At 44.9% G+C, this 26,475-nt stretch overlaps 1 protein-coding gene across 1 annotated transcript in view; it reads right to left on the reverse strand.

The window, feature by feature from the left end:
• Positions 1-26,475, reverse strand: part of dner (delta/notch-like EGF repeat containing) — a 333,612-nt gene that overhangs the window by 74,358 nt on the left and 232,779 nt on the right. The window contains exon 6 of the mRNA XM_085989907.1: positions 16,448-16,601. Coding sequence (XP_085846033.1) covers positions 16,448-16,601 — 154 coding nt within the window. The remainder of the gene's footprint in view (positions 1-16,447; positions 16,602-26,475) is intronic.

The raw sequence follows: 26,475 nt of genomic DNA on the forward strand, positions 1-26,475 counted from the left end.
ATGAAGTAACGGAGAGGGTGGATAAAGGTAGTGCGGTTGCTGTTGTGTATATGGACTTTCAAAAGGCGTCTGATAAAGTGCCACATAATAGACTTGTTTGCAAAATTGAAGCCCATGGAATTAAAGAGCAGTGGCTGCATTGAAACAAAATTGGCTAAGGGACAGAAAGCAGAGCATAGTGGTGAACGGTTCTTTTTCAGACTGGAGGGAAATGTACAGTGGTGTCCTCCAGGGGTCGGTGTTGGGACTGCTGCTCTTTTTGATATATATTAATGACCTGGACTTGGGTATACAGGCATAATTTCAAAGTTTGTAGATGACTCAAAACTTAAAATATAGTAAACAGTGAGGAGGATAGTAACAAACTACAGGAGAACATAGACAGGCTGGTGAAATGGGCAGCCACATGGCAGTGTGAAGTGATTCATTTTGGTAGGATGAGGAAAGGCAATATAAATTAAATGGTACAATTTTAAAGGAGGTGTGGGAAGAGATAGGCCTGGGGGTGTATGTACACAAGACTTTGAAGGTGGCAGGACAAGTTGAGAAGCCTGTAAAAAGGCATACGGGATTCTTTGCTTTATAAATAGAGGCAAGGAGTGTCATTTTAGCCAACATGTGTAGGTTAAAAAGCTAAAAATCTGAAACAGGAGACCAATGTGCCCACTTCTGGTTTTAATGGAGGCGGGACGAGACGCGAGCGACCAATCTGCTCTCAGGAGGGTTGGGCATTTAAATATTTTAATGAGGCTGTGTGCCTTCATTTTAACAGTCATTCTATTTTTAACCATAGTCAGCTGAGTTTCCCTGGCCTCGGGAAACCCGGCAGGTGAAAGGAGGCGAGATGGGCTGAATCCATGAGTTAAGTGCTTTTCCAGCACTGCTTGTGGGCCAGGACGAGCGAGAGTGATTCCTCCAGGTCCAGCAAGCTACCTAGTAAACACCCCCACCCCACCCCCACGCGATCTCTCTGCTCCCCCCCTCGCGATCGGACCACCCCCCGCGATCGGTACCACACCCGCGACCACCATCTGCCCCCTGCCCCGCGATTGGACCCCCCCGATCACCATCTTCCCAACCACCCCCCCCCGCTCAATCGGACCCCCCTGACCACTACATCCTCCCTTCTCCAGGTCCCCCCACAATCTCTCCCATCCCCCACTAGACCTACCTGCTCTCAGTTCAGCTGCAGCCTTGAGCTGCAGGCTTTCCCACCCGATTGGCAGCTAGCCTTTCAATCAGACTGGCTGTGGGCGGGAAACCTACAGAAAAAGTAGAAAGACGTCCTACCGCAGGACGTTCAGGAAATCCTTACTTCCGGGTTTCCCGTTCCTAACCTAACCCCCCCCCCCCCACCTCACCCCCCTTCCCAGCATGGAATGCGCCTCGGAGATAAGATCGGGGCCTTACACTACAAGAGCAAGGAAGTTCTGCTAAACCTTTATAAAGCACTGGCTAGGCCTCAGCTAGAGTACTGTGTCCAATTCTGGACAGCACACATTAGGAAGGATGTCAAGGGCTTAGAGAGGGTGCAGAGGAGATTTACTAGAATGGTACCAGGGATGAAAGACTTCAGTTACGTGGAGAGACTGGAGAAACTGGGGTGGTTCTCCCCAGATCAGAGAAGGTTAAGGGGAGATTTGATAGAGGCGTTCAAAATCGTGAAGAGTTTTGATAGAGTAAATCAGGAAACTTGCCTGTGGCAGAAGGGTCGGTAACCAGAGGACACAGATTTAAGGAAATTGGCAAAAGAACCAGAGGCGACACGAGGAAAAAAATTTACGCAGCGAGTCGCTATGATCTGGAATGCACTGCCTGAAAGGACGGTGGAAGCAGATTTAGCAACAACTTTCAAAAGGGAACTGGATAAATACTTGAAAAGGAAAACTTTAAACTTTGCAGGGCTATGGGGAAAAAGCAGGGGAGTGGGACTAATTGGATAGCCGGCACAGGCACGATGGGCCGAATGGCCTCCTTCTGTGCTGTGTCATTCTATGATTCTAATTAAATTATGAGAGCAGGACAAGGTAGCCACAGGGCCAAACTAGTTAAAGGTAAAGTTAGGACTAATATCAAGAAATTCATCTTCACACAAAGAGTGATGAGCACATGGAATGGATTCACCGATGGAGTACTGGAGACTAAAACCCTGGAATTATTTAAGAACCTGAGGAGCAATCTGCCTGCAAAGAGACACTGCAACCTCAAAGCTGAAACACCATCAAATATAATACCTAAAAGTATAATTTACCATCCATAGGGCTTCCTATCGATAATCTCTTTTATAATTTGAAAGATTGCTTGCACTGATGCTTTTACAGCAGCTGATGCTTTTTCTGTAAGATATTTTGCATTGAAGAAGCTCTGTCTGTCATTGATGGCCATTACCTCTCTTTTATGATATAAATATTTGCCCATCCCTATAGTGGGCTGTCTTATTGATGCCTCATCCAATAATACTTCACCATTCTATTTTTAGTTCTCAACACAGTTCATCCTCCACAGTTTTATCCCAGTGGCTTTGACTGACTCAAACACCAGATATCCTATGGAGCTCACACATTTTACAACACTGTAGTGACACTAATGGTTATTTTCAGAAGAATGGTGCAATTATTAATAATTTCATGTCATGCTAACATACCCGCAATGGTGGCTGGGTTCAAGTCTTAAACTGAAAGGCTGAGCAATCAAAATATAAATCAACTGAAAACAATTCCTGTTCTTGTTTAAAATCTACAGATTGAAGATTCCTCAATGAGCAACGCAGACTTTAAACCAGGAAGTATAAAGCAGGAAAAATAAATTAGATTTAAATGATGTACAGAAAGTGAAATAAAGATTGGGAAATACAAATGGGATTAAGGGAGAGATATAAAAGAGACAGACAGAAAAAGTTAAAAAAATTATTTCCATTTTTATTTTTTTTTAAATGTCCAACACTAATTTTCTTCTGAGGGAATGAGACTCCACATTTGTAAAATTAAATTTTTAGGGCCATAGAGGTTGTTCAGCAGTAATTATCATTTATCACATTGTTAGTGTCCGCTGTGGCTTAGTTGTTAGCATTCTCGCCGCTGAGTCAGAAGGTTGTGAGTTCATAGTCCCACTCCAGAGACTTGAGCACAGAAATCTAGGCTGACACTCCATTGCAGTACTGAGGGAGTGCTGCACTGTCGGAGGTGCTGTCTTTTGGATGAGACGTTAAATCCAGGCCCCATCTGCCCTCTCAGGTGGATGTAAAAGATCCCATGGCACTATTTTGAAGAAGATCATGATAGTTCTCCCCGGTGTCATGGCCAATATTTATCCCTCAATCAACTTCACTAAAAAACAAATGATCTGGTCATTATCACATTGCTGTTCGTGGGAGCTTGCGTTGCTTTGGGACGTCCTGAGGTTGGGTAAGACATTACTTTCTTTAAAAACTCACTTAGTCCTGAATGGACCAGCCCTAATGTTTTCAGCCATTTTTAGTGGGGAACTAGTGGGCAAGTACAGCAAGTTCACACTGTTGTACTCATTTCAGTGCGGACTCCATCTGCGAGGACTGCAACAGCGCCCCCTGTGGAGGAGCAGGATATCTCTGACAGCAACCTCCGATTTGTGTCTTTAACTGCACATGCGTGGATGCCAGAGGTTGCTGTCCGATTTACCCCGTTATAACGGTGAACGCTGTTAACCTCACTGTTATTCTTATCGCAAAATCTTTCCCAATAAAATAGATGAGGATATCATCTTAGATAGAATAGGGAACTTCAAAATTCATCTGGCTGCCGGTCCAGTTACCATCCACCTGAGGGTCCTTAAAGAAACGGAATGATTATTTACACCACATTTTTGACTCTCTCTGTGCATGCGCATCTGTTTGGTACTGTGCATGTTCACTCAATCCAGCCGCGCATGCACAGTACCCAATGGTGCGGCGTCTGCGGCCTGCACTGGCACGCTTCCCTCAGCTCCGCGCAGAGAAGGTCAGAGGATCGGATGGGGGGGTGGGGGGAAGAAGAGGGGCTCGATAGGGGGGAGAGTGGAGAGTGGACCGAAGGTGGGGGGAGAGGAGAGGGGATCGAAGGGGGCGAGGAGAGCGGTGGGGATCGAAGTGGGGAGAGGGGATCGAAGGAGGGGAGGAGAGGAGAGGGGATTGAAGGGGGGAGAGGGGATCGAAGGGGGGAGAGGAGAGGGGATTGGAGGTGGGAGAAGAGCTCGAGTGGAGAGAAGATCAGGAGCTCGGGGGGGGGTAGAAGGTCAGGAACTCGGGGAGAGAAGTTCAGAAACTTGGGAGAGGGAAGGTCAGGAACTCGGGGGGGGGTCGGAGAAGGTCAGGAACTCGGAGGGAGAGAAGGTCAGGAACTCAGGGTGGGGGGAAGAGCATAGAGAGAACAGTGGGGATGGGGGAAGAATGTGATCCAGGTCTAATTGGGGGGGGGGGTGGAAATGAGAGCTAGAATGTGATCCAGATGGGAAGATGGATCATGTTCTCCCCCTCTGTTAGACGTGGATCATGTTCTTCCAACCCCACCCACTTTATACCCACACCACATTCTCCCTCTCCTCCCGCCTAGACCTGGATCACGCTCTTGACGATGAACGGCAGTGCACTAATTTCTTGGAAAGACTGATGCATGTGCAACAAGTGACATCACTGGACTGGCCAAAATCCGGAAGTAATGACACTGTCACTATTCACTTCATACCCAATTAACCTGTTAACAATCCGTGACACACACACACAATTCCCCATCAATTGGGAGGGGGGGGGCGGTGGGAGGTCAGGAACTTGTTGGGAGGTGAGAAGGTCAGGAACTTGTTGGTGGGGGGGGGGGGTGGCGGAGAGAATGTCCTAACTCGAGAGGGCGAGTCCTGATTGTTCTCTGAAAGCAGTACTGTGAGCTCTGTCTGGAGCCTGGCAGTAAGAATGAATGGATCAAATTACATTTTGCAAAGTACTTGATTACTCAGGCAGGCAGGATCTAATTACACATTCCAGACAAACTGCTGGGTGTGTTTTGTCCTCCAAGGGAACCAATCAGAAATCAGAACTTTGGTGTTGCAAATACACACTGCCTTAAAGCAATGGCTCATATATTTTGTGAGCCTCTTGCCCGTATCTTTAACAGCTCGCTAGAGACAGAGTCTGCTCCCTTGGACTGGAAGGATATGCACATAGTTCCAATTTTTAAAAAGGGTGACAAGGCAGTACCAGGGAACTATAGGCCCACTAGTTTGACGTCAGTCTTTTTAAAAAAAAACAGATCCCGACTGACTTGCTGTGTATTTCCAGAATTTGTTGTTTTTATTTCAGATTACCACCATTTGCATGTTTTCTTTTTATTATGCTGAACTTGGACCAGTGTCCGTAACATAAACAATTATACATGATGTTGATTTAATCCTAAGGAGCCTTCATGTGCTCATGTGTACACAGGATGAAGTACAGTACGGAGGAGGAACTGCTGAACTGGCCCAAAGTTGCAGAATATTTTTATTTCCCTGGGTATGGAGGCATCTATCAAACCTTTCCCTCAGAGATACCCTCATCCCTCAGCCCTGTACTGCAAGGTTCTTCCTCATCTCTTCCAAAGCATGAGGGTAGAATCCCAACTTCCTGTCTGCCTACTTTTAAATGATGTGCATTAATATTTTGATAAATGTGTAACTAGTTTTCCAGAAATTGTCATCCTTAGATTAGGATTTCTATGGAAAAGGACAAGGATAGACCAGGAATAAAAATTCTAAATTGGGAAAAAGCAAATTTTGCTAAGCTCAGAGGGGATTTAGCCATAGTGGACTGGAAACAGCTACTTGAAGGTAAATCAGTGTCAGAGCAGTGGGAGGCATTCAAGGAGGAGATCCGGAGGGTTCAGACCAAACATGTGCGCTTAAAGAAAAAAAGTGGGACTAACAAATCCAGAGCCCCCTGGATGTCTAGAGACATACAGGGTAGGATAAAGAAAAAAAGGGAGGCATATGACAGATACCGAGGGCTAAATACTCCAGAATCGTTAGAGGAGTACAGAAAGTGCAGGGGTGCAATTAAAAAGGATATTGTTTTCCTTAGAGCAGAGAAGGCTGATGGGGGACCTGATTGAGGTGTACAAAATTATATGGGGCGTAGATAGAAAGGAACTTTTCCCCTTAGTAGAGGGGTCAATAACCAGGGGGCATAGATTCAAGGTAAGGGGCAGGGGGTTTAGAGGGGATTTGAGGAAAAACTTTTTCACCCAGAGGGCGGTTGGAATCTGGAACTCACTGCCTGAAAGGGTGGTAGAGGCAGGAACCCTCACAACATTCAAGAAACATTTAGATGAGCACTTGAAATGCCATAGCATACATGACTACGGACCAAGTGCTGAACAATGGGATTAGAATAGATAGGGCTTGATGGCCGGCGCGGACACGACAGGCCAAAGGGCCTCTTTCTGTGCTGTATAACTCTATGACTCTATGGTATGAGGCGCGAGTTGGGTAGGAATGATTGGGGAATGTTACTCAAAGGGTTGATGGTGGATAGGCAATGGCAAACATTTAAAGATCGCATGGATGAACTACAAAATTTGTTCATCCCTGTTTGGCATAAAAATAAAACAAAAAAGGTGACTCAACCGTGGCTAACAAGGGAAATTAGGGATAGCATAAGATCCAAGGAGAGGACATATAAATTGGCCAGAAAAAGCAGTAAACCTGAGGATTGGGAGCAGTTTAGGATTCAGCAAAGGAGGACAAAGGGATTAATTAAGAGGGGGAAAATAGAGTATGAAAGTAAGCTTTCAGGGAACATAAAAACTGACTGTAAAAGCTTCTATAGATATGTAAAGAGAAAAAGATTGGTGAAGTCAAGCGTAGGTCGCTTGCAGTCAGAATCAGGAGAATTTATAATGGGGAACAAAGAAATGGCAGACTAATTAAATACATACTTTGGTTCTGTCTTCACAAAGGAGGACACAAATAACCTTCCAGAGATGTCAGGGAACATAGGGTCTAATGAGAGGGAGGAACTGAATTAAATCAGTATTTGTAGAGAAATGGTGTTAGGGAAATTGACGGGATTGAAGGCCGATAAATCCCCAGGGCCTGATAATCTACGTCCTAGGGTACTTAAGGAAGTGGCCCTAGAAATAGCAGATGCACTGCTGGTCATCTTCCAAAATTCTATAGATTCTGGAACAGTTCCCATGGATTGGAGGGTAGCTAATATTACCCCACTATTCAAAAAAGGTGGTAGAGAGAAATCGGGGAATTATAGACCAGTAAGACTGACGTCGGTAGTGGGGAAAATGCTAGAGTCCATTATAGAAACATAAAAAACATAGAAGATAGGAGCAGGAGTAGGCCATTCGGCCCCTTGAGCCTGCTCCGCCATTCAATGAGATCATGGCTGATCTGAACGTCCAAATTCAGTACCCTGTTCCTGCCTTCTCTCCATATCCCTTGATCCCTTTAACGTTAAGAAATATATCCAACTCCTTCTTGAATATATTTAATGAATTGGCCTCTACTGCCTTCTTTGGTAGAGAATTCCACAGGTTCACCACTCTCTGGGTGAAGAAATTCCTCCTCATCTCTGTCCTAAATGGCTTACCCCTTATCCTTAGACTGTGACCCCTGGTTCTGGACTCCCCGACCATCGGGAACATCCTTCCAGCATCTAGTCCGTCTAGTCCTGTTAGAATTTTATAAGTTTCGATGAGATCCCCTCTCATTCTTTTAAACTCCAGCGAGTACAAGCCCAATCGACTCAATCTCTCCTCATACGTCATTCCTGCCATCCCAGGAATCAGCCTGGTGAATCTTTACTGCACTCCTTCCATGGCAAGAACATCCTTCCTCAGATAAGGCGACCAAAACTGCACACAATACTCCAGATGTGGTCTCACCAAGGCCCTGTACAACTGCAGCAAGACATCCTTGTTCCTGTACTCAAAACCTCTCGCTACGAAGGCCAACATACCATTTGCAGGCCAACATACCATTATAAAAGATGTAATAGCAGAGCACTTGGAAAACAGTGACAGGATCGGATAAAGTCAACATGGATTTACAAAAGGTAAATCGTGCTTGACTAATCTGCTTGAATTTTTTGAGAATGTAACTGGTAGAATAGATAAGGGAGAACCAGTGGTTGTGGTGTATTTGAACTTTCAGAAGGCTTTCGATAAGAGATTAGCGTGTAAAGTTAAGGCACATGGGATTGGGGGCAAGGTACTGACTTGGATAGAGAACTGGTTGGCAGACAGGAAGCAAAGAGTTGAAATAAATGGGTCTTTTTCCGAGTGGCAGGCAGTGACTAGTGGGGTACCGCAGGAATCGGTGCTAGGACCCCAGCTATTCACAATATATATTAATGATCTAGACGAGGGAACTAGATGTAATATCTCCAAGTTTGCAGACAACACAAAGCTGGGTGGGCGTGTGTGCTATGAGGAGGATGCCGAGAAATTCCAGTATGATTTGGACAGGTTGCGTGATTGGGCAGATGCATGGCAGGTGCAGTATAATGTGGATAAATGCGAGGTTATCCACTTTGGTGGCAAAAACAGGAAGGGAGATTATTATCTGAACGGCAATAGATTGGGAGAAGGGGAAGTGCAACGAGACCTGGGTGCCCTTGTGCGCCAGTCGCTGAAGGTAAGCATGCAGGTGCAGCAGGCAATTAAGAAGGCAAATGGTATGTTGGCCTTCGTAGCAAGAGGTTTCGAGTACAGGAACAAGGATGTCTTGCTGCAGTTGTACAGGGCCTTGGTGAGACCACACCTTAAGTATTGTGTGCAATTTTGGTCGCCTTATCTGAGGAAGGATGTTCTTGCCATGGAGGGAGTGCAGCGAACATTCACCAGACTGATACCTGGGATGGCAGGAATGACATATGAGGAGAGATTGGTTTGATTGGGCTTATACTCGCTGGGGTTTAGAAGAATGAGAGGGGATCTCATCGAAACTTATAAAATTCTAACAGGACTAGACAGACTAGATGCTGGAAGGATGTTCCCGATGGTCGGGGAGTCCAGAACCAGGGGTCACAGTCTAAGGATAAGGGGTAAGCCATTTAGGACAGAGATGAGGAGGAATTTCTTCACCCAGAGAGTGGTGAACCTGTGGAATTCTCTACCACAGAAGGCAGTTGAGGCCAATTCATTAAATATATTCAAGAAGGAGTTAGATATATTTCTTAAGGCTAAAGGGATCAAGGGATATGGGGAGAAGGCAGGGACAGGGTACTGAGTTTGGATGATCAGCCATGATCATATTGAATGGCGGAGCAGGCTCGAGGGGCCGAATGGGCTACTCCTGCTCCTATCTTCTATGTTTCTATGTTTCTATGGCCGTATAAGGAAAGCAAAGAGAGAGCATGAAAAATTCTTGGCAAGTAAAATCAAGGAAAATCCAAAGATGTTTTATAAATATATTAAGAGTAAGAGGGTAACTAAAGAAAGGGTAGGGCCTATTAGAGATCATGAGGGTAATCTGTGTGTGGCGGCGGGAGACGTCGGTAGGGTTCTTAATGAGTACTTTGCGTCTGTTTTCACAAAGGAAAGGTGCGAAGCAGACATTGCTATCAGGGGGAAGGAATGTGAAATATTAGATGAAATAATCATAGTGAGAGAGGAAGTATTAAGGGGTTTAACAGCTTTAAAAGTGGATAAATCCCCAGGCCCGGATGAAATGTATCCCAGGCTGTTAAGTGAAGCAAAAGAGGAAATAGCAGAGGCCCTGACCATCATTTTTCAATCCTCCCTGGCTTCAGGTGTGGTGCCAGAGGACTGGAGGACTGCTAATGTGGTACCCTTGTTTAAAAAGGGAGAAAGAGATAGACCGAGCAATTACAGGCCAGTCAGCCTAACCTCGGTGGTGGGAAAATTATTGGAAAAAGTTCTGAGGGACAGGATAAATCTTCATTTAGAAAGTCACGGATTAATCAAGAACAGTCAACATGGATTTGTTAAGGGAAGGTCATGTCTGACAAACTTGATTGAATTTTTTGAGGAGGTAACAAGGAGGTTAGATGAGGGTAGTGCGTTTGATGCAGTGTATATGGACTTTAGCAAGGCTTTTGATAAGGTTTCACATGGCAGACTGGTCACGAAGTTAAAAGCCCAAAAGATCCAGGGCAAAGTGTCAAGTTGGATTCAAAACTGGCTCGGAGGCAGGAAGCAGAGGGTAATGGTTGATGGGTGTTTTTGTGACTGGAAGGCTGTTTCCAGTGGGGTTCCACAGGGGTCAGTACTAGGTCCCTTGCTTTTTGTGGTATATATCAATGATCTAGACTTGAATATAGGGGGCATGATTAAGAAGTTTGCAGATGATACTAAAATTGGCTGTGTAGTTGATACTGAAGAAGGAAGCTGTAGACTGCAGGAAGATATCAATAAATTGGTTAGGTGGGCAAAACAGTGGCATAGAATATAAGAGCAAGGGGGTTATGCTTCAACTGTATAAAACACTAGTTAGGCCTCAGCTAGAGTACTGCGTGCAGTCCTGGTCACCACATTACAGGAAAGATGTGATTGCACTAGAGAGGGTACAGAGGAGATTTACAAGGATGTTGCCGGGAGTAGAGAATCTTAGCTATGAGGAAAGACTGGATAGTCTGGGTCTGTTTTCCTTGGAACAGAGGAGGCTGAGGGGAGACCTTATTGAGGTGTATAACATTATGAGGGGCCTAGATAAAGTGGATAGAAAGGACCTATTTCCCTTAGCAGAGGAGTCAAAAACCAGGGGGCACAGATTTTAAATAATTGGTGGAAAGTTTCGAGGGGATTTGAGGGGAAATTTCTTCACCCAGAGGGTTGTGGGGGTCTGGAACTCACTGCCTGAAAGGGTGGTAGAGGAAGGAACCCTAACCACATGTAAAAAGTACTTGGTTGTGCACTTGGGATGCTCTAACCTGCAGGGCTACGGACCAAGAGCTGGGAAGTGGGATCAGGCTGGATAGCTCTTTGTTGGCCGGCGCGGATACGGTGGGCCGAAATGGCCTCCTTCCGTGCTATAACTTTCTATGATTCTATGATTCTATAACTCAGACTAAGAACTTTATACAACAGCCAACTCTCTCTAAACGGCAAATGCTGAATGATAACAAACATTTTTATACAAAAGGATTACATTTCAAAAATGTGTTGCTGACTCTAAATAAAATTTGGCAGTGGGTTAACTATATTTAATTTGCTGAGGATGATAAATAGAAATACTGGGCAATATTTATGGTGGGATCAATACTTTTTATCTAAATGTAATTATGCTTTCATCAGAAATTCATGTACGATGGAATGAATTGGAATGCTATGCAGTGGAAGTAAATGGGGAGACATTTGGTAATTAGGAATTCTATACAATGGAATTGCATGGGAAATAATTTGATCCAATGAAATCCTACACCAATAAAAGTGAAAATAGCTTGATCCATTGGAAACAGTACAAGGTACATCCTATCCAGTACAATGGCAAATGTTTTAACCTATTGAAATTCTATATAATGGGAGTGACAGAAAGTGGTTTGGTGAGGTCAATGGAAATAAAAATCGTGAGAGATGTAAAACAAGCTGCTGAATCGCCATCCTTATCACACAGTCAAAATCTACCTCATTGACACCAGCTACAACTTTGATAAAGTTCAAAATGCACTCACTGAAATGACACCTATTATTTCAATGGCAGGTTGGTTAATGCATATCTTGGTTTAATTCCATATTTTTAGCTGACAAAAACAATGTCGTCTGTAATTTCCATGGGGGTTCTCCTGATTTCCCGCCAGAATTTCAGTGCAAGATCAGTGAAAGTCCTGGAGAAATGGCGTAGACGCCTGTTTATGCCGTTTCTCCGGAGTTTCCATCCATCTTCTGCCAAAGTTTTAGGGGGAGATTGGGGAACCCCTGCAGAGATTCTACCCCCGTGTGTTGAAGTAGGCTTCACTGTGGCACTAGACGGGAGCAGTCCGGGTATTGCAACAGAGCACAGAGGAAACGCTATCAAGACGCACAAAAAGGCAATCTTGAAATCTTGCAATATTAACCCCAGCATCTAGGATAACACAACCACCGACAGACCACGATGGCAGCATGTCTGCTGGATTGGTTTGAATTAATTTGAGGCTGCAAGTTTAGGAGATCTGCACGCAAGGCAAATCATCTATCTACTTCATTTGGTTTTCAACGTGACATGTATGGCCTTATATGTGTGTCCAGGATTGGGCTCTTCTCCCATCAAAGCACCTATAACAACTCAGACCCATCCATCATTTCGACAGGAGACTCCATCAGATGGAAGCAAATGGCTATCTTTTACTCTGTGAGTACTGCACATGTACAAACGTTTACACTAAGATAGTTCTGACCCAAACAATACCAGACTGCCGTGATTTTACCCGGAGTTGACACCAAAATGTACACAATCTGTACAATACCTAGGTGTGAATGAAGTGTTAGCTTGTACCTGGTATGTACTGTAGCAACAAGACAAGCAATATTTCTTAACAGAATTTAAATATTAGTAAACTGCAAAGATGTAAGTTTTCCATGTACTGAGGTAGGGAAGCAAACTGTCTATGCCAAGTGTGTGAAAAATAGATATAGCAGATTGCTTCTTCTTTTAAAATAACTTTCTGCACCTGCATTCTATTCCATTTGCTCCTTTAATGTACCTTTGCAGGCTTATTAATGCAACTGTCGACTAGGCCTGCATTCACTAGAGTTTAGAAGAATGAGAGGGGATCTCATTGAAACGTATAAAATTCTGACAGGGTTAGACAGACTGGATGCAGGGAGGATGTTTCCCCTGGCTGGGGGGTCTAGAATGAGGGGTCACAGTCTCAGGATACGGGGTAGGACATTTAGGACTGAGATGAGGAGAAATTTCTTCACTCAGAGGGTGGTGAACCTGTGGCATTCTCTACCACAGAAGGCTGTGGAGGCCAAATCACTGAATATATTTAAGGAGATAGATAGATTTTTAGACACAAAAGGCAGCAAGGGGTATGGGGAGAGAGCGGGAATATGGTATTGAGATAGAGGATCAGCCATGATCATATTGAATGGCGGAGCAGGCTCGAAGAGCCGAATGGCCTACTCCTGCTCCTATTTTTCTATGTTTTTCTATGTTTCTATGTAACCTCTAGGTGCAAATGACTTATATCTTTAATAAAAACAGAAAATGTTGGAAATATTCAGATCAGGCAACATCAGCAGGTCAGCAGAACTCACACCAGTTCTGACGAAGGGTCATCGACCTAAAACGTTAACTCTGTTTCTCTCTCCACCTACTGAGTTTTTCCAGAATTTTCTGTTTTTATTTCAGATTTCCAGCATCCACAGTATTTTGCTTTTGACTTATATTATAACATTTTATTATCATGTTCCCCTCGACGTTGCTCAAATGTTCCTGATTAGACAGTGAGATATCTCTTCAGCCGCCCAGCATTCTGGGAATTACTCATGTCCAACCAAAGAGTGTTTTTTTCTCCTTCGCCAACATGGTGACAACTTGGGCTCTAACCAGACCCACTGAAAAGGTGTCTGATTGAGAGCTTCAATCAACAACGGATGGTGACGTGCAGCTTATTATCAAACATACTTATTATCATTAGAGAGGTGCTGAAATGAGGAAAATCAAGCATCATTAAAACAATCCTAATAAAAGTGCAGATGTGGTGAGTGGGTTGACAAGGCTCCCAAGTGGGTTCCATCGAGCGAGCTCAAACATGGCAAGCCTACACAGGATGGGCAGAGGAACTGTCTTAGGAGGCGCACTGAAGCACCAACAACTTGGAAATACATGAGGCTGATTGACCAGAACAGTGTTCGATATTATAACACAGAGCAGACAATTTTGAAATAAGTGCTGTCAACAGCAGGGAGAAAAGTGTTTGCTCCAGCAAAGTGCCAAAAGCAATGCCTGCAGCAATCAAGGTGCTTATATGCAGATATAGCAGGAAATTTGAGCTGAGCTTCAAACCTTACATCCAGTCCAACCCCTTGTGTGCTGATTTCCACTTCCGAAATACTGGCTGTCTCTGTCCCTACCTTAGCCGCACCACCGCTGAAATATCAATCTATCCCTTTGTTATCTCCAGACACTAATTTTCCAATGCCCCTCTAGCCAGCCTCCTGAGCCCTACCCTCCACAAACTTCAACTCATCTGGACTCCACCACTCGCATCGGGTCCTGTTCACTCACCACTTAAGTTTTTCCTTGCCTACCTACTGCCCTATGTGTTGATTTCAAAATGCTGCTTTTTGAAAAAAAAAACATATTTCTCCATGGCTTTGCTCCCACCCAACTGCAGCCTCCTTCAGCCCTATATCCCAGTTCTCATCCGCTGCTCCCCCGTGTATGGACTACTGTACATCCCACCTTCCTCTGCTCCACTAACGGTAGCTGAGTCGTCAATCATCACCAACCTGCACTCTGAAATTCTCTTCCTAAACTCCTGCACAAATTGGACTACAAAGCCATGAGCCGGTCCAAAAAAAATGAATAACTTTGAATTAGTCATCTTGATGATCATAGAATCATAGAAATTTACAGCACAGAAGGAGGCCATTTGGCCCATCTTGTCCGTGCCGGCCGACAAAGAGCTGTCCAAGCTAATCCCACTATCCAGCACTTGGTCCGTAGCCCTGTAGGTTACGGTATTTCAAGTGCGAATCCAAGTACTTTTTAAATGTGATGAGGGTTTTTGCCTCTACCACCCTTTCAGGCACTGAGTTCCAGACCCCCCCCCCCCACCCTCTGGATGAAAACATTTCTCCACAAATCCCCTCTAAACCTCCTACCAATTACTTTTAATCTATGTCCCCTGGTTATCGACCCCTCTGCTAAGGGAAATAGATCCTTCCTATCCATTCTATCTAGGCCCCTCATAATTTTATACACCTCAATTAAGTCTCCCCTCAGCCTCCTCTGTTCCAAAGAAAACAACCCCAGCCTATCCAATCTTGCCTCACAGCTAAAATTCCCCAGCCCAGGCAACATCCTCATAAATCTCCTCTGTACCCTCTCTAGTGCAATCACATCCTTCCTGTAATGTGGTGACCAGAACTGCACGCAGTACTCTAGCTGCGGCTTAACTAGTGTTTTATACAGTTCAAACATAACCTCCCTGCTCTTATATTCTATGCCTCAGCTAATACAGGCAAGTATCCCGTATGCCTTCTTAACCACCTTATTTACCTGTCCTGCTTCCTTCAGGGATCTGTAGACATGCACTCCAAGGTCCCTCTGATTCTCTGCACTTCTCAGTGTCCTACCATTTATTGTGTATTCCCTTGCCTTATTAGCGCTCCCCAAATGCATTATCTCACACTTCTCCAGATTGAATTCCATTTGCTACTGTTCTGCCCACCTGACCAGTCCATTGATAACTTCCTGCAGTCTACAGCTTCCTTCTTCAGTATCAACCACACAACCGATTTTAGTATCATCTGCAAACTTCTTAATCATACTTCCTACATTCAAGTCCAAATCATTGATATATATCACAAAAAGCAAAGGACCCAGAACTGAGCCCTGCGGAACCCCACTGGAAACAGCCTCCCAGTCACAAAAACACCCTTCGACCATAAACCTTTGTTTCCAGTCTCTGAGCCAATTTCGGATCCAACTTGCCACTTTGCCTTGGATCCCATGGGCTTTTACTTTCATGACCAGTCTGCCATGAGGGACCTTAGCAAAAGCCTTGCTAAAATCCATACAGACTACATCAAATGCACTACCCTCATCGACCCTCCTTGTTACCTCCTCAAAAAATTCCATCAAGTTAGTCAGACACGACCTTCCCTTAACAAATCCATGCTGACTATTCCTGATTAATCCGTGTCTTTCTAAATGAAGATTTATCCTGTCTCTCAGAATTTTTTCCAATAATTTTCCCACCACCGAGGTTAGGCTGACTGGCCTGTAATCACTCGGTCTATCCCTTTCTCTCTTTTTAAACAACAATACCACATTAGCAGTCCTCCGGCACCACACCTGTAGCCAGAGAGGATTGGAAAATGATGGTCAGAGCCCCTGCTATTTCCTCTCTTACTTTATTTAACAGTCTGGGATGCATTTCATCTGGACCTGGGGATTTATCCACTTTCAAAGAAGCTAAGCCCCTTAATATTTCCTTTTTCACTAAGCTTATTTCATCTAATATTTCACACTCCTCCTCCCTGATTGCAATTTCTGCATCGTCCCTCTCTTTTGTGAAAACAGATGCAAAGTATTCATTAAGAACCATACCCATGTCTTCTGCCTCCACACACAGGTTACCTTTATGGTCCCTAATAGATCCTGCTCTTACTTTAGTTATCCTCTTGCTCTTAATGTATTTACAAAACATCTTTGGGTTTTCCTTGATTTTACTTGCCAATATTTTTTCATGCCCTCTCTTTGCTTCCCTTTTTAATTTCACCCCTGCACTTTCTATACTCCTCTAGGATCAAAGGACTACCAATCATATTAAACATACCTGGTGGGCAGATGCAGGTGAAGTTCCTCTCATTGTTCCCCTGTTTAATGTCCAAACATGTTCCGTTGTTTTGGCACTGGATGCTATGGCAGCCATCAAATTCTTCACAGAAAAGTCCAATGTGCCCCTCCTCACAGTCACAGTAGAAGGTTACCTATAAATACAATTGTGAAGTGTTAAACTAAAATGTAGTGGTCCTGTACAAAAAATAATCAAAAAGGCTAATGGAATGTTGGCCTTTATAACTAGAGGGATAGAATATAAAGAGGAGGAAGTTTAGCTACAGCTGTACAAAGCCCTGGTTAGACTACATCTGGAGTACTGTGTACAGTTCTGGGTACCGCACCTTAGAAAAGATATAATGGCCGTGGAAGGAGTGCAGCCCAGATTCACCAGAATGTCACCAGGGCTCCAAGGGTTAGATTATGAGGAGAGATTACATAAACTAGGATTGTATTCCCTGGAATATAGCAGGTTTAGGGGTGATTTGATTGAGGTTTTTAGAATTTTGAATTGACAGGGTAGATAGAGAGAAATTTCTTCCGCTGGTGGGGGACGTAAGGGGACATAATCTTAAAATCAGAGCCAGGCCATTCAGGAGAGAAGTTGGAAAACACTTCTTCACACAAAAGGTGGTAGAAGTGTAGAACCACAAGGGTATAAAAGGGTATGGAGTCCGCCTGATCTCATTGAATGGCGGAACAGACTTGAGGGGCTGAATCCCTGTTCCTATATTCCTATATAAACAAACATGCCGTTCTCTTGGTAACAATTCAATGTTGAACTTAAGAATTTATGAGGGGAGCACTGAAAGATTTCAGTGGATATTGACACTCATCTCTTATTCAGACACAATTAAGATTGCATAAGCAGGTTTACCACACACAGATGCTGTATAAATTAAATGGCAGATGTCCATTAGGGTGACCTGAGAATGTTCAAAATAATGTCACTATATCAGTTTGAGCAATGACATTTGGTAACTTTTCTTCCCTCTGTCCCCCTCGCAGATTAGACTAATCCTTGGTTAAAGCTTTAAAAATCAAAGAAACAGATGAAATCAACAGTACAGTGCCATTGTGCTATTTTCCCATATACAAACATGACAAATTAACTGACAAAATTATTTTACAAGCCCAACTTTCTTGATGGATCAGGGAGGGTTGGACAGGTTCCAACATCCTTACCAAACTATTTACTAGATTTGTACAGTCTATATTTATCGTGGACAGTGAGTGGTTGACAGCTTGCACAGGAGGAACTATCCTTCCCTCCTCTTTTCTGCAGCTCTGTAATAAAGCATAATTCCGTGTTTTAGGCAAAATGTCCTTAGCGTGGGCTTCATTAAAGAGTAAGAGTAGTTGACACCAGCAGAAAGTCCATCCATAGGCATTGAGTTTCAATGGTTATATCTCATGTTGGTTTTTTTCAATTCATGAATAATATAATTTTCTAATCGCTTAATTGTTCTTTACTCAGAGAAAAGTGAGGATTTTGGAGATTTAGGTCTGATTCTTTCCAATATTTACCTTAGCACATTAGGGCCTTATTTCACCAAACAAATTTTCCTGATCAAAATGACAGGTGACTCTTCTCAAACCTCCACTGATGTGGCTCTTGAACTCACCACTATGAAGTTTGCATTGTGTCCAGATTCAAATCCCTCCATGGTGTTGCCACTACCTATCTCTGTAACCTCCTCCAGCCCCAAAACCCTCCGAGATCTCTGCGCTTCTCCAATTCTGGTCTCTGCGCATCCCGATTTTCATTGCTCCATCATTGGCGGCCGTGCCTTCAGCTGCCTAGGCCCAAAGTTCTGGAATTCCCTCCCTAAACTTCTCCACCTCTCCTTCCTCTTTTAAGATGCTCCTTAAAACCTACCTCTTTAAACAAGCTTTTGGTCATCTGCCCTAATTTTGTTTGATAACCCTCCTGTGAAATGCCTTGGGATGTTTTATTATGTTAAAGGCACTATAAAAAATGCAAGTTGTTGTTTTTGTGGCTGCTTTACTCTGGGGAAACACCTCCCTTAAATAGTCTGACTGAACTTGGGACTCTATTTATGGGGAGCCTCCAAAGGAAGCTGCACAACCAGGTGACCCCTAAAACAGGTAGAGTATTTCACATTTTAGGAAAAGTCTAAGAAGAGAAGTGTACCCTATGAAAAATCAAACCGCAGATCTGTAATCCAGTGCTTCTCACCATGTTAATGTTTGGAAATCAGATTAGTTTCCAAATATTTATCAGTATTTTCAAAGGTAAATAAGTGGCAGGTCAACATCAAGGGAAGGCCAACATAATGTAGAGACACCAAATTAATCTGGAGGCAAGTGGCAGAGCAGCAGAACAATCAATCCCCTTCTATTGGCTGAGGAAGTGGCTGTGCTGCCTCATGATGTGGGTGGCATTTCAGGGCACCCTGTGCATAAGACGGCAGTGCACCATTGCCAAGGGGGGTGGCCGTCAAGCTCAAAGCTGTGTATGTACCTGCAAGGCCCGGGAACAGGCACGGGAGAAGATGACATACTTGAAGGAAACTAGCAAGGGAAGGCTATCTTACCGTGCCATGCATCAGGTAGATGGCCCAAGATTGCATGCCACAAATGTTGTTAGTCAACCTACTCCTCATTTATTGCTTGTTCATGCCAAGCTCGCATACAACCTTGCAGCTCTTTCATTGCATCTCATGCAAAACTATATTGTCGGCAGGATGTTTGAAAAGTGCAACTTGACAATGTTTCCATACTCCCATCTAGTAAGAGCTTCACACATCAAACCATTGTAACACAAACTTGGTCACTTACAGATACCCAAGATGGCCATCAGGTTGGCATACGACAGCCATCAGTGACTCCCTGTACTTTCTGAAATGCACCAGTGTGGCTATACTGGGCATTTTTGTCATGGTATTCAATGGGAAAATAAATAAAAGTGCAGACTATCCTGGCCCCTACACAAGTCACCCTCCGAGACCTCTGCGGTCCTCCAATTCTGGCCTCTTGCACATCCCCAATTTTTTTCGCTCAACCCTTGGCAGCCATGCCTTCAGCTGCCTAGACCCTAAACTCTGGAATTCCCTCCCTAAACCTCTCTGCCTCACTTGATCTCTCTCCTCCTTTAAGATGCTCCTTAAAACAAGTTGGTTGTAGGTGTCCTTGCTACAGATGGCAAAGCAACTGGCTTCCTGATGAGCTGGAACAAGCGGAGGCAGTTATCCTTGGCCATTGGCAGGTATATATGCTAAAGTCTGCAGATATAGTTTTGTGCTGGTTGATCTTCCTGGCATACCTTCTTTCATCTTATAACCACTCAACTGTGAAATACTGTATTGAAAAGAAACTTAGTTTAAGGAGTAAGAAAACAAATTTGCCCCCCAAAATTTCAGAAATATGGAAAAGAAATGTCAAGTTAAGACACTGTATTGAAAAGTATGGTAGTAATGACGAATAAACCTATACAAAGCCTGCAGCACGTTAAGAGCTTCTTTACTCGTAGACTTTCCCTTGCTTCTATTTCAAATAGGAGCTCAAGGAAAAAATAGCAAACCCAAGGCAAATCCTACAGAATTGTGCAAATTATTCATTTGCATCAAATCTGAGGTCAAAATCAGGCTGCGGCACAAAATGGGCGTAAACGCTCAAGCACACATAATTCAGCAGACAACAAAACTGCAGTTCGTAGAAACATAGAAGATAGGAGCAGGAGTAGGCCATTCGGCCCCTCGAGCCTGCTCCGCCATTCAATGCGATCATGGCTGATCATCCAAATTCAGTACCCGGTCCCTGCCTTCTCCCCATACCCCTTGATCCCTTTAGCCTTAAGAAATATATCCAACTCCTTCTTGAATATATTGAATGAACTGGCCTCCACCGCCTTCTGTGGTAGAGAATTCCACAGGTTCACCACTCTCTGGGTGAAGAAATTCCTCCTAATTTCTGTCCTAAATGGCCTACCCCTTATCCTTAGACTGTGTCCCCTGGTTCTGGACTCCCCGACCATCGGGAACATCCTTCCTGCATCTAGTCTGTCCAGTCCTGTCAGGATTTTATAAGTTTCAATGAGATCCCCTCTCATTCTTCTAAACTCCAGTGAGTACAAGCCCAATCGACCCAATCTCTCCTCATACGTCATTCCTGCCATCCCAGGTATCAGCCTGGTGAATCTTCGCTGAACTCCTTCCATGGCAAGAACATCCTTCCTCAGATAAGGCGACCAAAACTGCACACAATACTCAAGATGTGGTCTCACCAAGGCCCTGTACAACTGCAGCAAGACATCCTTGTTCCTGTACTCAAACCCTCTCGCTACAAAGGCCAACATACCATTTGCCTTCTTAACCACCTGCTGCACCTGCATGCTTACCTTCAGCGACTGGTGCACAAGGACACCCAGGTCTCGTTGCACTTCCCCTTCTCCCAATCTATTGCCATTTAGATAATAATCTGCCTTCCTGTTTTTTGCCACCAAAGTGGATAACTTCACATTTATCCACGTTATATTGCATCTGCCATGTTTCTGCCCAATCACCCAACATGTCCAAATCATCCTGGAGTTTCTCGACATCCTCCTCACAGCACACATGCCCACCCAGCTTTGTGTCATCTGCAAATTTGGAGATATTACATCTAGTTCCCTTGTCTAGATCATTAATATATATTGTGAATAGCTGGGGTCCAAGGACCAATCCCTGCAGTACCCCACTAGTCACTGCCTGCCACTCGGAAAAAGACCCGTTTATTACAACTCTTTGTATTCTGTCTGCCAACCAGTTCTCTATCCAAGTCAATACCTTGCCCCCAATCCCATGTGCCTTAACTTTACACAGTAATCTCTTATGCGGGACCTTATCGAAAGCCTTCTGAAAGTCCAGATACACCACATCCACTGGTTCTCCCTTATCTATTTTACCAGTTACATCCTCAAAAAATTCCAGTAGATTAGTCAAGCACGATTTAACTTTTGTGAATCCATGTTGACTGTCCGATCCTGTCACTGTTTTCCAAGTGCTCTGCTATTACATCTTTTATAATGGACTCTAGCTTTTTCCCCACTACCGGTGTCATGCTTACCGGTAGGAAATGGGTACAGATCTCCCATTCCTGTCATCCCCATAGACGCATTGGGCCAGAAATTCAGGTCCCCACGGGTGAGTACGCGTAGGGCCAATGAAAATGCGCATGCGTGGGAAACCGGAAATTCCGTTCCCTTGAAAGAAGGGGTTCACAGGTCAAACGCGTGCGCCGGAGAGGCAGCGTGTACGCCTGGAACATCCGTTTTTTTTTACAGGTTTCTCCGGGAGGGTAAGTCTCCAGCAGCTACGCTTTTAAAAAGCAGTCGCAAGGCCTGTTTTTAACAAGGTAAGTGGTAAATTAAGTAAAATTAAAACATATTTTCCACAGGTTTATTATTTTTAAATACTTTAAAGGTAAGCTTATTTTTAGCCCCGTTAAAAACTGTAATTAATTTTTTCAAAAATTTAAATTATTGTTTAAAATAGTTATTTTATGTAATTTATAGTTATTTAAAAAATGGGATGTTTTGAAGGGACGCTTCGAACTAACTGTGCCCCTGGGATACGCAAGCACTGTGCGCCGGCAGTTGGAGGAGGCCCAGGATCGGAATCCCACGCGGGCCCACATCACAATGGCTGGCACGCTAGGTAAGTGCAGGTCTGAGGCTTGCATCCGCAGGAAGCCTCCAACCCGAATTTCTGGCCCATTATTGTAGTGTATGTACCCTTCTACCTTTAAGGGAACGATTGAGTGTAACCGTTCACCTTTAAGAGAACTACTTTAGGTGTGGCACTATTTGATTGGCTTCTGTATACGGTAATACCGACAGTGACCACACCAGTATATAAGTGATGTTACAGGATAACTAGGGCAGATTCGCCCTGACCTCTGAATAGTAAAGACCTGTTTGTTTGTACTTCAAAAGTCTGTGTATTTATTTACTGCACAACCCACAGACTTTACAGTGGCGACGAGTCCGATCGTACCCTGCGGCAAGAATAGCAAAGTAACAAAGAGCGTCGAAGAGAGGCAACCGCCCTCGTCGTGCTACCAAAAGAAAACACGAGGCTACAACAACAGAAAGTGTGGTACTTTACAGAAGCTGGAAGACTAGCAACAAAAGCTTCATCAGCAACAGGCACTGATTACCCTGCTACCACGGTGTGGAGTGAGCCGACCAGCAAGAAACAAGGCGGCCGAAGAGACTGTGAGTAGGGGAAGGGGTAGAAGTATCCGGAGGAGAAGGGCAGAGCACTCGACCTCGGTCGAGGGGGAGCTGTACCGGCCAAAAGTCGGGTCCAACGGCGTCGGGTGACAGCCGGACCGCGATCGGCGGGGAAAATCCGGCCAGCGACCGCAGCCACGAAGCGCTGAACCTGCGAGTAGGCGCGGGAGGAGAAACCCAGCCGCAGCCGGGGAGGGAAACACCGGTCTGCGAGAGGGCTGGGGAGGCGAACGGGAACCGTGCGGGTGAGAGCCGGGTGCGGAGTGAGAGACTGCGAGGAGCCAGTCCAGCGGCTGAGCTGTTCTCCACCTACGGAGTACCCAAAGCCGGTAGAACCGAACGTGCGGGAGAGGGAGAGACAGAGCCGAGCACGGGGAGAGAGAGACTGCGCGAGAGCCAGTCCAGCGGCTGATGCGGTAGAGCCGTGCGGGCGGGAGGAAAAGACAGAGCCGAGTAAGGGGAGCTGTGCGAGAGCCAGCCCAGCGGCTGAACCTGTCCGCTGTGGGGAAAGCGTACCCCTTACACCAGGGAGAAACGCGGAAAGCCGCCATTAGGCGGAGAAGACGACAGAGGCGGGAAACCGCCATTGAAGTGGGCGGGGAGAGAAAGGAAGAGCGGGAAACCGCCATTTTCGCGGGAAAAGAACCGCCATCTTAACTGCCATTGAAGTGGGCAGAGAGAGAGAGAGAGAGAGAGAAGGGAAGAGCGGGAAACCGCCATTTTCGCAGGAAAACCGCCATTTTAGAAAAAAAAAGATAATAAATAATACTTAAAGAAATACTGTGCTGCTTCAAAGAAAGAAAGATGCCTAAGCGAGGGAATATTAACGATTTTAATTCTGAAATAGAAGACTGGGCCACGTACGTGGAACGCATAGAGATCTATTGCGAAACCAACAAAATAGAGGAAGACGACAAGGCGATAACATTGCTAAACTCGATGGGGGCAAAAACATATGGGCTCTTGAAGCATCTAATAGCACCAGCTAAACCAGCGGATCAGACCTTCGAAGAAATTGTGGCTGTGCTGAAGGACCACTTGAACCCCACACCGTTGATGCTAGCTGAGCGATTCAAATTCTACGCAAGAACGCAGAGGAAAGACGAAAGCAATGCGGAATACTTGGTCGAACTGCGTAGGCTAGCGAAATACTGCCAGTTCGGAGGGAATCTGACAGAGGCACTGCGTGACAAGTTCGTATGCGGATTGTCCAAAGAAGGAACGCAGAAGCGACTACTGGAAGAAAACGACCTCACACTGGACAGGGCTGTCCTCATAGCTGCATCACACGAAGCCGCAGCGAAAGGAACGGCCGAAATGCAGCTAAAGGCGGCGGCACTCGGGGTGGACCAAGTTACTTCGAGCACAACAAAATGCTACCGTTGTGGGAAGACCACGCACGACCAGAATCACTGCTGGTTTAAGAACCAAGAGTGTCGGAAATGTGGCAAACTGGGTCACATCGCGAAGGTATGCAGGTCCGGGAAAAAGACCAACAATCAACGGAAGCCACCACAAGAAAAGTACAACAAGGTACACAAGGTGGCTGAAAAGAGTTCAGACGAACAGAATTCAGACTCAGACCCAAACAACCAGGAGCTGGGTAGTCTGAAGATCCACAATGTGGGGAAAGAAACTGATCTACAAACGATTTGGGTCGTACTAAAAATAGCTGGAGTCCAAGTACGAATGGAGCTGGACACTGGATCAGCTCTATCAGTCATCAACCGAAGGGACTACCACCGGCTGTTCTCTCACATACCTTTGAGAAATACCAAGTTCGTATTACAGACATACACGGGGCATAATGTATACCCCATGGGGAAAATAAGAGTCAAGGTGAGAGATAGAGGGAAAGAACACCCAAGAATGAATTTGTACGTATTACCTGAGGGAGGACCACCACTTCTAGGACGGGAGTGGATTAAGAAAATAGACATGGAATGGCACTACCTAAAAGCCATAATGAAGGAGGATTCGGTGCAAGCTATCAGCTCAGATTCTGAGATGGATGACGATAAGACCAATTCAAATATGCATGACAAGGCTAAAGGGGACTTGCCGACGATGGGGAAGGAAACAAAGACATGCAGAAAGACTTATGTCACCAAGAAGAATAAAGTTACAGAGCAGAACTCCAGGTTGACAGAGAATTCTGAGCCTGTTCAAGCTAAGGATTCATCCACGACGGAAGAACACCGAGCTCGGACTCAAACTTATGTCAAAGTACGACAACAATTAGAACAGTGGAGTGACCGGCTCGTACAAGAGATGAAAAATATGGAAAAGTTCTGGGACACTGAATGGGAGAACCTGGAAAGACAACAGAGACAGCTAGCTCGAGAAAAGAGCGACCATAGAGCCATCGTGGCCAAGTACCGATCACATCTCCCTGAAACTGTTCAGGAACTAGACTATTTACAGAACGACCTAAAGGAAGAGGAATCTTCAGGAAGCCAGGATTTTATCCCAGTTCATCTCTACGACTCGTTGCAAGCAGAGTGTAACAAGTTGAAGGAACAGTATGAACGGGCCCAGACTACAATCCTGGAAGGGGTTAACTCGGCAACCTCCGAAAAGCTAGTTTTAGTGAAAGCATATGAACAACTAAAGTTTGAACATGAGCGAGAATTACAAAGGCTGCAGGAAATGTTTGACGAGCTCCAGGCCAAGACAGACTCATCGGTAGAGATTCCATCCGTAGATGGAAAATTAGAGGTGGAAGACATAGCAGAACGTGAAATTCAAGATGTCCAAGAACTCGTTAAATTATTGAAGGAAACCCAAGACAAATATGAGGCGGCAATGGCAGAGGTCCAACAACTTGAAGAACATATTCAACTAGGAATCCGGGCAGTGGAAGGAAAGGCCAATGGAAGGAACACAGAGACTGTAGGAATGGCCCCTGATCAGGAGTTAGAGAACACCAAGGCGCAATTTCTTCGAGCGCTTAAAACCAAAGGACCGCAGGAAAGGAAGGTGAAAACATTGGAGGGAAAGGTGGATGAAATGGAGAAGGCGCTAATCCACAGTGTCCCCGTAGAAGAGTTAACGGCCAGCCAACTCTTATACACGCTGAGGGACAAGACTCCAAAATGGGAACACGAGTTTCAGGTTTCAAAGGGAAAGAATTCGGAGCTTCCAAAAGTCACGGAGAGAGCTGAGGGGGCAACACAGCTTGCACATGGATGTCAAAAGTATGCTGAATTACGTCAAGGGGAACAGAAGAATGCGGAAACAGCTACTTCAGTAGAAGGATTAAATAGCCTGATAACGGAATCCCTGATGGAAGGGAAGGTATTGAACTCACAAATGAGGCCAGGCGTGAAGGAATGGCAGACATCCCAGGAAGAGCGGGATGAATATGAATGCTTGAAGAAGTCTTTTCAAGAAAGATGGTCAGAGAAGGAACCACCGTCGGCTAACGTCCAGTTGGATAAGAAGGAAGTAGAAGGGCCCCTCACTGGCCTAACTCAGGACGACCCCGAATACTATCCTGACCTATTGAGTGACACTGAATATTACGAGGATCTGGTCTGCCCAGTTTGTGATGAAAACTCCCAAAGTACAGAAATCCGCATGAAGCACTTAAGGTCTAATGAACATAGAGAGTTGGTGGCGCTACAGATGGCCGCAGAGAAAGGAGCTCCGAGAGTTTCAAAAAGGCAGAAAAGAAAAAGAAGAAGCAGGAGATAATAACTGTCTAAAATACTATCATCTCAGGCGGGACACCATGAAAGGAGCTAAATTAGTTGAAAACCCGAAAATTATCAAGACAGCCAGTTGGTTGT

This window comes from Somniosus microcephalus, chromosome 6, assembly GCF_052327205.1.
Source record: "Somniosus microcephalus isolate GS21.2 chromosome 6, FLI_Smic_1.0, whole genome shotgun sequence".
Taxonomy (NCBI): domain Eukaryota; kingdom Metazoa; phylum Chordata; class Chondrichthyes; order Squaliformes; family Somniosidae; genus Somniosus; species Somniosus microcephalus.